Source organism: Macrotis lagotis, chromosome 1, assembly GCF_037893015.1.
Source record: "Macrotis lagotis isolate mMagLag1 chromosome 1, bilby.v1.9.chrom.fasta, whole genome shotgun sequence".
In the NCBI taxonomy this organism is placed as follows: Eukaryota; Metazoa; Chordata; class Mammalia; order Peramelemorphia; family Peramelidae; genus Macrotis; species Macrotis lagotis.
The window spans coordinates 181,169,393-181,181,467 of record NC_133658.1 but is presented as its reverse complement, the minus strand read 5'-3'; the positions used below and the strand labels follow the sequence as shown (position 1 = coordinate 181,181,467).

At 37.1% G+C, this 12,075-nt stretch overlaps 1 protein-coding gene across 11 annotated transcripts in view; it reads left to right on the top strand.

Annotated features, from left to right (window-relative positions):
• SLX4IP (SLX4 interacting protein) overlaps positions 1–12,075 on the top strand; it is a 324,925-nt gene that overhangs the window by 229,910 nt on the left and 82,940 nt on the right. For all 11 annotated transcript variants that reach the window (XR_012473370.1, XR_012473371.1, XR_012473373.1 and 8 more), the window contains one exon: positions 6,383–6,460. Coding sequence is in view for 5 of the 11 variants with exons in the window: in XM_074209445.1 (XP_074065546.1) it covers positions 6,383–6,460 (78 nt within the window). In the remaining 6 variants the exon portion in view is untranslated. The remainder of the gene's footprint in view (positions 1–6,382; positions 6,461–12,075) is intronic.

Sequence of the window (12,075 nt, the reverse complement as noted above, 5' to 3'; positions counted from 1 at the left end):
AGCATCCTCCTAGAGAGTTGCCTGAGGCACTGAGCAATTGAACCTTGGCTTTGGTCACATAGCTAAACTCCATAGAGGAAGCCAGGCTTCATTCCCACCTTGAAGAGGGCCCTCTAGCCACACATTGCACAGCATCTCGCAAAGACCTTAATGTTATTTAATGATGACAAACAGTAAGAAAAATTATATTTAGGACAATTGATTTATAAAAATTGTCCTTCTGACTAAGAGACCATCTCAAATAGAGACATGTTTTGGTCAGACAATTGGTCTTCTTGGGTCTGCCTTGTGGCTTTGGAGAAGATTGAGCTGGATTCAGCAAGGGAATCATGCAGGTGCCAGAACTTGCTGGGAAGCAAACACCTGCCAGGCTCCTCCAGATAACTCCGTCAGTCAGAGGCATTTTCCCAGGCTCCCAGATGAATGGTCTCTAATAGCCGTGGGAGAGGGCTTTCTCCTGTTATGCACTGTACCACAGACTCTACTTGGCAGCTCTGTGGAAGCTCAAGTCAACTTGGCTGTGAGTCCACTGGAAAACAAGTGATGCTGGATAGTTTTACAGTAAAAACCCAGTGTCTGATATTTCCTCTCAGTATCCTGGGACCATGAAATATAACAACCGGGGCAAATTACCACTCCCTTAAAATGCATTACTCACTGGAGCACATTACTGCTTAAAAGTAAACTACAGTCTCTCTAAACTTGAATGGAATTTGTTTAAGTCACATTTGGGTTTTAGCTTCTTTGTTAATGAACTTCTTGAAACACAAATAAAACCATTTAGACATGAAAACATAGTTTTCAGCAGAATGTAAAAGTTTTAAAAAGCTAACAAACTTAATGTACTTATTAATTGCTTTTCTTTGTATACTACTTATAAGTATAACTTCTCTCCATTTTAGAGGTTAAATATTCCTTTCTGAGCAACTTATTAAGCTAGGTGGGATTTTATTTAGTGATGGACCTTCATTTTTATTTTAGTTATTAGAAAATGATGAGTGGAATGATATAGGGAAATAAGAGTTCATTTAGGATGTTTCCTAAGTTTTAATGCATGCTATGCTTTTAGAGGTTAGATTACATAGAGCATAGACCTCTCCTGAGACTTTGGAGAAACCCTGTAGAGGGGGGGGAAAGAGTTGATCTATGATGGTTGATGATGTTCATAACAGAAATAATGTATTCTAACAAATTCTGGAAAACCTCATTATTCAGAGAACCCACTATCCTACCAGAATCACCTTCTAAAATACAGTATTAATAATAAGACTTCTTTGAGTAGTGCTTAATGGGTCACAGAAGAAGAGAAGACTTTAGAGATCATCTAAACCAAACCCTTAATTTTGCATATGAGGATATCAAAACCCAAACAAAGCAGTGAAATCCAAGACCCTAGAGGTGATACTGTACATATGGTATGAACCTGGAGCCTCTGTCTCCAGGTCTCTACCTAGTGCCACATTTGCAGAGCAATTTCATGAAAACCATCCTGTGACGCAAGATATGCAGTACACAGCTCCATTTCACAGATGAGAAAATAGCCTCAGAAAGGTTGTGACTTGCAAAAAATTACTTTGATACTTTAATGGATCTTTGATCTCATCAATGTTATTATTGCCTCCTTTTATGCAGATTATGAGACCATACATTGCCATCTCTTGTCTCTAATTATTTTTTCCAGCTAGTTGAAGATTTTCCTCATGGTGGTTTTACTTTTTGTGAGCACAAGTGTAGCATTTGAACTTAACATTTCAATCATACATTTCCTTGCTGATTTTCAAACTAGACCCTTAATTCAGCAGACCAGGAATAGGACCAAGAAAATGAATACAATAGGGCTTTGCTATCTCTTTGTTATGACTTCTTTGCCAGGTGACCTGGAAAATAGCAAGACAGTGATTTAGCTTTACATAGGTACAAATTATAACTAATTTGGTTTTTGTTTTCAGAAGATGAGGTTATCTTCATCATTGTTGATTAGTAGGTGAATGAAAATCAGCACTTTGTGAAGTTTTCAAATAATTTTTTGACTGCATACATGTCCATGAGAAATGATACAATATGCCTACATTTTAATTCACCTTTACCATTTAACATTATGCTTCTGCAAAAAGTATAATAGACTTTGAAATAGCCAGGTATGAATATTTGGCATATTAAATTTCTGTTGGTATTTGGCAAAGATTAATATATGCCAATCACAAGAAACCATTTTGAGAACATAATCCTTTAGCATCTCTACTGAATAGTGCTATATTCGTAGAACGGAAGCTCTTTAAGAGTGGGAACTATTTCTTTTTTGTCTTTTTATTTCTAATGCCTACTTTAATGCCTTTAATAAATAGTTGAGTTGAATTGTATTATAGTCTGTAATATTGGATTATATTTTAGGTATTATAGTAAGGTTTCTGTGTAATTTCAGTGAGAAATTATGTTGGATGTATTACTTTTTATTAATATATATGCTGAATAGTGAAAGTTGTACTCCAATAGTAAAATCCTAGTTTATGCCTATCAAACCAGAAAGCAAGAACAGATCTCATAGGATTTAAATACTTTTTTTCCACTTACACAGTAAATTACAGCATTCCAGGAGTAAAGTACCAAAAAAATATTAATTTTTCACATTTGTATCTTTACTAGAAGTAAAATGAAAGCATTTGTAAACTGGGGTGAATTGAAATAAATAACTTTAATAGTATCTCAAATGTACAATATTTATTAACATACCATCTGAATCTTAATGTAATTGCATACATTCATCAACAGAGTTAGGATGGCCTAGAAAAGTATTACATATTTAATATTTCCATACTATTGGAAAATTCTAAAGTTCTTCAATGAGATCTTCAGCTTGTTTTGGTATCTCTTCTTCTGATGCCCTTATGAGCATTTGCCCTGTGTGAGTTCTCCATAAAGTAGTTCTTTTGACAAATGTATGCATTCTAACAGTGTGTCCAACTCATCATAATTGTACTTTCTCTAGTAATATTGGAATGCTAGACAGTTTAGCTCAAGAAAGGACCTCAGGGTCTGGTATCTTCTTCCACATGATCTTCAGAAGTAAGCAGGTCACTTATCCCATTTTTTTATTTGTTTTTACAAGACAATGGGGTTAAGTGACTTGCCCAAGGTGACAGACTAGGTAATATTAAATGTCTGAGGCCCGATTTGATTCCAGGGCCAGTGTACTATCCATTGTGTCACCTAGCATGGCATGCCCTCATCAGTGAAGGTGCTACATTCTATGAGGAAGGCAGAATTGAAGCAGCTCAAAAAATCATGACATCTGTAAGTTTAGAGTGCCTACCCCAGGTGTTCACATGGACTCTTTGAACCCAACCTGTGGTAGAGTATTCTGAGCTCTTATTGGTCTGATTAATCACAGTAGGACACACTGTAATTTGTCTCAAACATAGTGATGTCTTTTGGTCTTCTTTGAGAAAAAAGGACAATAGCCAACCAACTATTGGAAAAAACATTATAAATGATTGAAAATCAGTTTTGACCCACTTATTTAGTTAGTTTAAGGCCACTGATTTATGTCTTACAAAAAGCAAAAGCAAAAAGATAAATAAATGCAAAATATATTCCTAGTCCCAAAATTATTCAAAATATTTACTTTATAGAAATTCAAGTAATGTAAAAATTTGCACATTTTCTTCAGAAGATAACCATATGACCTGAATGAAATCTATTATTCTAGTATTATAGATTTGTAGGTTAGGAAATTTCATATTGCACTAAATCTGTACATAATTTTTATAGCTTCTATTGCCATCCCTTTTCATGCATTATCAACAGAAGAGATTATATGCCATATCAACATTTTGTTTAGGAAAGAAAATTTTTAATGTTTGATTTCACTGAAAATATATTAGGGGGTGACTAGGTAGTGCAGTGGATAGAGCACCGGCCCTGGAGTCAGGAGTACCTAAGTTCAAAACTGGCCTGACACTTAATAATTACCTAGCCGTGTGGCCTTGGGCAAGCCACTTAACCCCATTGCCTTGCCAAAAAAAAAAGGAAAAGAAAATATATTAGAAAGATTGTGATCAAAGTAAAAAAACTTTTGGAAATTTTTTTTAGTTTTCTACTTTAAATGCAGTAAAATATTTAATAAAATTGAGATCATAAAGTATATTTAAAGACAGATGAATCCTAAGGGTTTGTGAAGGCTAGACACCTTATTTTACAGATGAAACTAGTAAGGCTACAAAGGCAAAGTAACTTTCTCAAGATCTCAGGCTACTTATGCTAATAGCATAACTGGTACTAGAACATAGCTCTTGTGACTCACCATATGGTGATTTTTCTTATCTAAAATTCTTCCCAAAGCATTCATCATTTAAAAAGTCTATATTAACTTTTTATATTATGATAATCTCTGAAGAAAATCCAACACAACAGATCTATTGGGACTGCCTAATCTCAGACATAGGGATGGAGAAGGAAGCATTGGTAAGATCTATAATTCCATATCACTCACATATAGCCTGGGTTCTCTGAGCTACAATATTGACAAGACCAGGAATAACTTGAGCAATCAGCACAAGTACTGTATTTAACTCCCAGTAACCTACTTTTAATCCCTGAACACCATCTACCTTCTTCACTAGCCACACATGGGATTATTATAAGGAAATTTGAAATTATTCTATCCTTCTTCATCCCCATTACTGAAGAAATATCTTTCACACCCATCCAGGAATACAATATAATTTTTAATTATTAGTGATGTAAGATAGTTCAGAAAACTAAAGAATTTCCATTTAACTTTATCCATAGTAACTTGTATAGACAGTACTACAATTTTAAATTCTGATCATAACCAGAGTTAAATATAGAGTTTCAGCTAAAGATATTTTTTTTTTCTAAAAAACAAAAAAATAAGATTTTCTTGATGGGAAAAAAAACTTTTTAGATGATCAAGTTGTAAAGGAAAAAAAAGATTAAGCTACATGTTAAAATTCTTCAGTCAAACTTTAAATTTACAATAGCATTTGGAATTCTGAAATCCTGAGGTAATGATGATCAAATCACTCTTGAGTATTTCCATTGCTAATGATTAACTTTACCATCTCATGACAATTAAAAGATTTATATTACAGAAGATTGTTAAGACTGATAAAAAAGTTAAGATTTTGCATATTATCATACCCTAGGTCCCATTCATGCTTGCAACTGGCCCATGAGTCAGCAAAAGAAGTCTGATCTCAGCACTTCATTGTATAATGGAATCTATTATCAGTGTCCATTAACTTTCCAAGTTAATGGAATGGTACATAGCTTCTGGTCCTGCAGCTAAATTAGATCTTGCCCACAGAGGATTCATTCTAACAGTCCTCCAAATATGAACACAAAACCTGTCTCTAAGAAGACAATAGCCAAAGGGATAAAAGACCTATTAAATAGAATGGGAGTTTCTAGGACTGTTAGATTTTCAGTGAAATAGAAGTACCCTTACTAGCCCAATTGTGACTGTCTGATATAATTTTACACTTCCTTAGAATGACAATCAATAACCCCCTGTTTTAAAAACCAAACACAGAATTCTTTTTGGGAAAGAAGATCATTCTATGCTGTACTCCTAGCATGTTAGTGACCATTATGTTCCCTCCCATCATCCCTAGAGTTCCTACTTGTGTGGAGAGTTGCTACCACTCCCCCAATTCTCCAACTTAGACTTAACCAGTTGATTTATCCTGACATATTTGAGAGTCTAGGCCTAAAACTTTCATGTTTTAGTTGTTTTTATTTTCTAGTTGATAATGAGTTTTTCTCAATTTGGGAGCTTTTTACTTGAATCATTTGGTGTAAGGGGAGGAAAGTTATCCCTGTGCCATATCTCTCCTGGTCATCTTCCAACAGTTTACCTAGAAGCATTATTTTTTATTGGGAAGTATACCTGGTATCTGACAGGAAAGTGACAAACTGTTCTTTTTGTAAGCAAACAGAAATTCTATATTTGAGGTAGGAAAATTGCCATGAGGACAATGTTCCTAAATTATGTTAATGACTAACCTAAGCAGCAAGCAAAATTTAATTCATTATTTTGCTTCAGCAATGAAGGACTTATTAATATTCTTTTTGGGGGGGAGTGGGGGTTAAGTGACTTGCCCAAGGTCGCACAGTTATTAAATATCAAGTATCTGAGGTCGTGTTTGATTTCAGGTTCTCCTGACTACAGGACTGGTGTTCTATCTTCTGCACCACATAGCTGCTCCTTTACAAGTATTCTTTCAGCATTACGTTCCTTTGCCATTTTGTTAATGAGATAATTAGGCAATTATAGAACTATCCCAAGAAACTGAGACTGAAATGAATGCCTGGTCTAAAATAATGTTCTTTAACCTGATGATTTTTTTTCATTGCCTTACAGGATATGGGCTTCACATAACAGCCTATTTCATCAAAAGAGGGGTTCATCTTCATTGTATTGTGGGGAAGCCAAAGTGTGGTAAGTGGCAAGCTCTTTGGGTTCTATGCCTTTTGGTATAATCACATTTCTGCAGAAAGAAATGAGGATCAATGAATTAGTGGTGTTATTGCTATTGTGCCTGCTTGTAGTTTAAGCATTTCTTAGAAGTTCAAAGTATGTTTTTGTGTACATATAGATATGCACATCCATATACATATAAGTAAACTTCTTTATATTTACTAAATGGGAATAAACAGTTGAGCCAAAGCAAATTGTACTTTTCTGATGAGTCTCAGCACTTTCTTAAGTTTCCACAGTGAATCAACAAGAGATTGCACCATGAATCACTTCATCTTTGTTTAAGCACATTGTAACATCAAAAATAAAGTACAAGTATGTACATGAAAAAGATTTTTTCTCAATCTATAATGCCATAAAATCCCTACACAGGTGATGTAACTGGGCCAGATTTTTTTCTTTTATTTTTCTCAAGCCAAGGTGTTCCAGGGGGAAGTGAACTTTTAAAATGTCCAGGCATTAACCATAAAATTAAATAACTATAATTATCTTTTGAACTGGTCTTTTTTCAAAGAAAAGAAAGTTAACTATATTTGACTAATTTAAGAATATAGTTTTTTAAGGAACACTTTTTATATCTTATAAAAATAATTTTAGTCTTTAAAAGGGAAAGTAGAGATTATTTTCAACTGATAGAGCAGGTTGAATATGATATGATGGAGGTATGATACTTGGGTTTGACCTTTAAGAAAGGAGAGCATTTCTATATATGTTAAAGTTCATTGTACAAATGGAAGAACCATGTGATCCAAAGTACACAGACTTGACATAACAGAGTAAGAATAGGCGATCCAGAGTATTTCTAAGTCTAATTTAGGTAAAATGTAGACTATATGATAATGGAAATATGAATTTCATAAATAGAAGGGACCTCAGAGACCATGTAGTCCAAACCATACCTGAAAAGAATTCTTTCTGTTGTTCTACAATTGGTTTTCAACGTTTTTCCCTAATGTCAGAAGGACTACACAGAATTTCAGAGTATCCTAGGTCACTTTTTCAATAGTTCTAATTTTAAGAATTTTTCTTCCCTTATGTCAACTGCAACACAATCCAAACAACTAATTACAAGGAGAAAAGAATAAAACAAATTATCAAATACCTGTATCAGTACAAAAAATGTCTTAGCCATTTCTGGGGAAACAGACAAGAACACACAGATTTTGCAAGAACAGATGGGCTGTACTCTGCATTGTTGAAGGAAACATCTTGTGCCCCCCCCAGGATGGACCTTGGAGCCCCTTGTATAGCTTGAAAAGAAGCAACAATAATAGGCAATGTGAAGAGTACACAGACATCACCAGGACTCTGAAAGCAGTGCCAGGAGCTCTGCAGCTCAGAGATGCTGGTGATGGATGCTGCCCAGGGAAGGGTCAGTGATGACTGTTGACAGAGAAAGAAGGTACAACTCTCCGTTTTTCATGATATTTCTGTTTTCTCTGTTAAGAAAATGACTGCTGTATTGGAAATAGAAACAGATTGAAATAATGGCAAATGAATGATGAAAAAAATGTATTCAACATTCACTCTGTGTGAGAGGCAATCCTAGAGCCAGGAATATCTGAATTTGAGTCCTACCTCTTAAACAACTTCACTTTCTGAGTGCTCTAGGCTACTCCCTTGCAGATGCTTTAAGTTACAGAGAAAGGACTGGCCTGGCATGAATGGGAAGAATTTACTTATTGGGTGTTCTCTGTACTCAGTGAATTTATAAGAGATACAAGTACAAAAGTGAGGCAGCCCACAAGCTCACAGAACTGACATTCTAATAGGGGGAAGACACCACATAGATGGAAGTGATGTCCAGGGAAGGGAATGTGTGGGGAGTCCACGGAATTTTAAGTTGATCTATAAGGCAATTGGTAGACACCTTTTTGGAGGAACAGTGCTATGATAGTATTGATTTGAATAAAAGGTTGAGGATGGTGGAAGGTTTGTTGGGGGAGTGATGGCAAAATGGCTGAGTGGATGTGACCTAAGGTCTGGTCTGGGCCTTTTAGTCCAGAAGACCACATATGTCAAAGGGTTGGCTCCTTCTGGCCTCATTCCTCACCCTCTTTATTGCCCTATGACTATAAACCCAAAGATTCATATCCCCAAAGTACTCCCAAAGTTTAACTATTTTTGTATTCAGATCCCTTTCCTGATTGCCTAGCCCCAAATATATGTCTAATTCTTTCAGTTGCTAATATATTACTTCCTCTGGTTTCTTCCACAGGCCCCAAAGTACATCACTCTTGAATCTAATTTATACTTTTGCCTGGGACCTATTCACACTTAGTTTTGACTGATTGAATCTGTAATTCAAAAAGCTGTTCTTGCCTGATAAAGGTATCCAAGCATAGACTATCTTTTTAATTGCAGGAATTAAGGTTGAAGTATGGAGAAGGAGTTCTAAAATCTCCTTTCATAGTAGTATACTTAGACACAGAGCCTATCCTGAGTTTAGCAAAACTTAACTTCTCACACAATGACTGAGACTCAATATAATCATTTCTTGAGGACAAATAGTTGCTTCCTCTTCTTCTTTAGGAACAACCTCATATCTATTTTCTTTTTTTGTTTGTTTTGGGTTTTTTTTTAGGTTTTTGCAAGGCATTGGGGTTAAGTGGCTTGCCCAAGGCCACACAGCTAGGTAATTATTAAGTGTCTGAGGCCAGATTTGAACTCTGGTACTCCTGACTCCAGGGCCAGTGCTCTATCCACTGTGCCACCTAGATGCCCCATCTCATATCTATTTTCTTTTACACTTTCCAAGACAACTGAACTTGCCTCTCTGACTTTAGATCTTTTTTCCTTTTTTGTTTTCATAAAGATTACTGTTAGTTTGTTGTTTGTTTTGTTTTTTAAGGAACCCTTCCTTAAGAGTAGAAGCAGGTTTTATGAGTTCTTCTACCTTAATGCTCTAATAAGGAGCTCAGCATACATTTTGTTTTGTTTTGTTTTGCTAAGGCAATGGGGTTAAGTGACTTGCCCAAGGTTACATAGCAAAGTAAATGTTAAGGATCTGAGGCTGGATTTGAACTCAGGTCTCCTGACTCTAGGGTGCTCTAACTATTGTGCAACCTAGCTGCCCTGATCAGCATATATTTTGACAAAGAGAACTCTCTCCTGGACAAAATCATATACTTTTTTGTAGGTCTCTATTACATTACTCATACTCTTTCTACTTTCTGATAGTAAGATTTTTAGTCTTCAGTGCCCTTTCCTTATTAACTGCAAGGGCAATGAAGACCAAAATTGAAGACTAAATTGATCTCATACTCTATTCAACAGCAAGGGATGGTTCCTTAAAGTTTTTAGGTAGAGGAATGCATGGTCAGAGGAGTGCATAGAAAGTTTACTAAAGCTGAGATGGGATATGGGGATTGAAAAGGAAAAAGACAAAAGTTTATAGTAATCTAGATAGTCAAAAACAGGAACAACATAGATATACAGGATGAATTGAAGTTAATAGACAAAGGGAAGGCACTAAGATGAGGAAAAGCTTCTTTAAGAATGTGGGATTTTAGTGAGAATTAAAGGAAACCCGGAAGCAGAGATGAGGAAAAAGAGAATTGTCCCCTCCATCATAGAAAGTGAAAAGGCAAGGGAATGGAGAAATGGCATGTCATGTTTGAAGATCAGCAAGGAGGCTGAGGCAAATGTCACTGTAATGTGAAGGACATGAAAGTGTCAGAAAGGGGAGTGGAGCCAAGATGGCAGCATGAAGGCGGGATTTGCTGGGAACTTAACCCCCCCCCCAAAAATGAACCAAAGGATGACTCTAGCCACAATTTAGAGGGGCAGAACACACAGAAAGACTGAGTGATACATTTTCCAAGACAACTAAGAAGTTCCGAGGGAAAGGTGTGTTTCACCAGGACTGGGGTTTGGAAAAGAAGCCAGAAGGTGCAGCCCAGCCCAGCCCAACCCAGCACAGCCCAGAGATCACTGGAAACAACTTGAAGGAGTGATGAGAGAATTCTGCTGCACCTAAGTAAGGGTGAAGTGAGGAGCACTGCCACAGAATCTGCAGCGAGAATGGGGGAAAGCAGGCTGCACACCCAGAGACAGTAAGGGAAATCTGCAGAGATTTCACTGATCTCCCAGGGGTAGGACTCTGCTCTTTGCCTACAATCAGATATTGCAGTTTGGGCATGCATATGAAATAACCAAGCTGAATCTCTCCTTATAACACCAGGGTACAGGGAAGTATGGGGGGGCCATATATATATCAAAGCACAGGCTAGAGAGCATAAGACCTTAGAGAAATAAAGGTCTCAGTGGGGTGTCCCCCCCCAAAAAACCCAACCCCAAAGCCTTGGAAGTATTGTAAATTAGGCTTGGGCTGAGGAAATGAGTAAACAACAGAAAAAGAAGAATCTGACCATAGAGAATTACTTTAGTCCCATGGAAGATCAAAACACATATTCAGAGGATGACAAAATTGAAGCTTCCATATCCAAAACCTCCAAGAGAAATAGAAAATGGGCTCAGATTATGGATGAGCTCAAAAAAAGATTTTTAAAAGTAATTAAGGGAAGTGGAGGAAAAATTAGGAGGAGAAATGAGATCAATGCAGAAAAATCATGAAAACCAAATCAAAAGTTTGGTGAAAGATATACAAAAAAAAATTAAAGAAAATAATATGTTAAAAACCAGTTTAGGCTTAGTGGAAAAAAAAGCAAAACAAAAGGCAAATGAGGAGAAGAATGTCTTAAAAAGCAGAATTGGCCAGCTGGAAAAGGAGATAAATAACTTCTCTGAAGAAAATAACTCATTCAAATGCAAAATGGAACTAAAGGAAGCTGATGACTTTGCAAGAAAGCAGCAAGAAATAAAACTCTGCCAAACAAAGCCAAAAATTAGAAGAAAATATGAAATATCGACTTCCGCACAAGATGGCGGAGAGAAGACAGGCACAGTTCTAAAGTCTCCTGATCTCTTCCCCATCTATCACATGAAACAAACCTCTTAAAAGAAATACAAACCAGGAAACCCAGAAAGAAAAGCAAGGAGAGGAAAATCTACCTCAGGATTTGTCTCCCGCAGCAGCCTTGGCTGAGTACTGGCAGGTGAGTCTAGGCTCCAAAGGAAGATCAACCCAGGATCAGCCAGATTAACAGCTGAATTGGAACTGGGAGTCTGAGGGTCCGAGAGCTGGACCTGCTGGATCAGTGGTAGGGCTGTACAAAGGGGGCTTGGGTCCACAGGGAAGCAGAGGCGCTGGTGTTGGTGCTGTCCCCCTGGAGCTTGGGGAAGGGGCTGTGGGGAGAGGTCTGGTGCAGGAGAGCTGCGGACGCCATCCCTGGGCTCCTCGGGTCTGAGAAACTCTGAGTACACGCCTCAGTTGCACTGAGGCCTCCTCCAAAACAAAAAATTGCAAACTACTTCTGCCTCAGGCCCAGGTGTGTGAGCAAAAGAACCAGCCCAGCTGAGGAATGACCTCAGGCCAGGGTAAAGCCCACCATTGATTGAAGGAAAAAGAATTCAATAGCTCCAATTCCTTCCCTCAAGCAAAGGGAGAAGGCCTCTCAACCAAGGTCACAGACAATCCAGAGAAAGCAACTAGTGCCTCCTACTTGCCAGCCAGA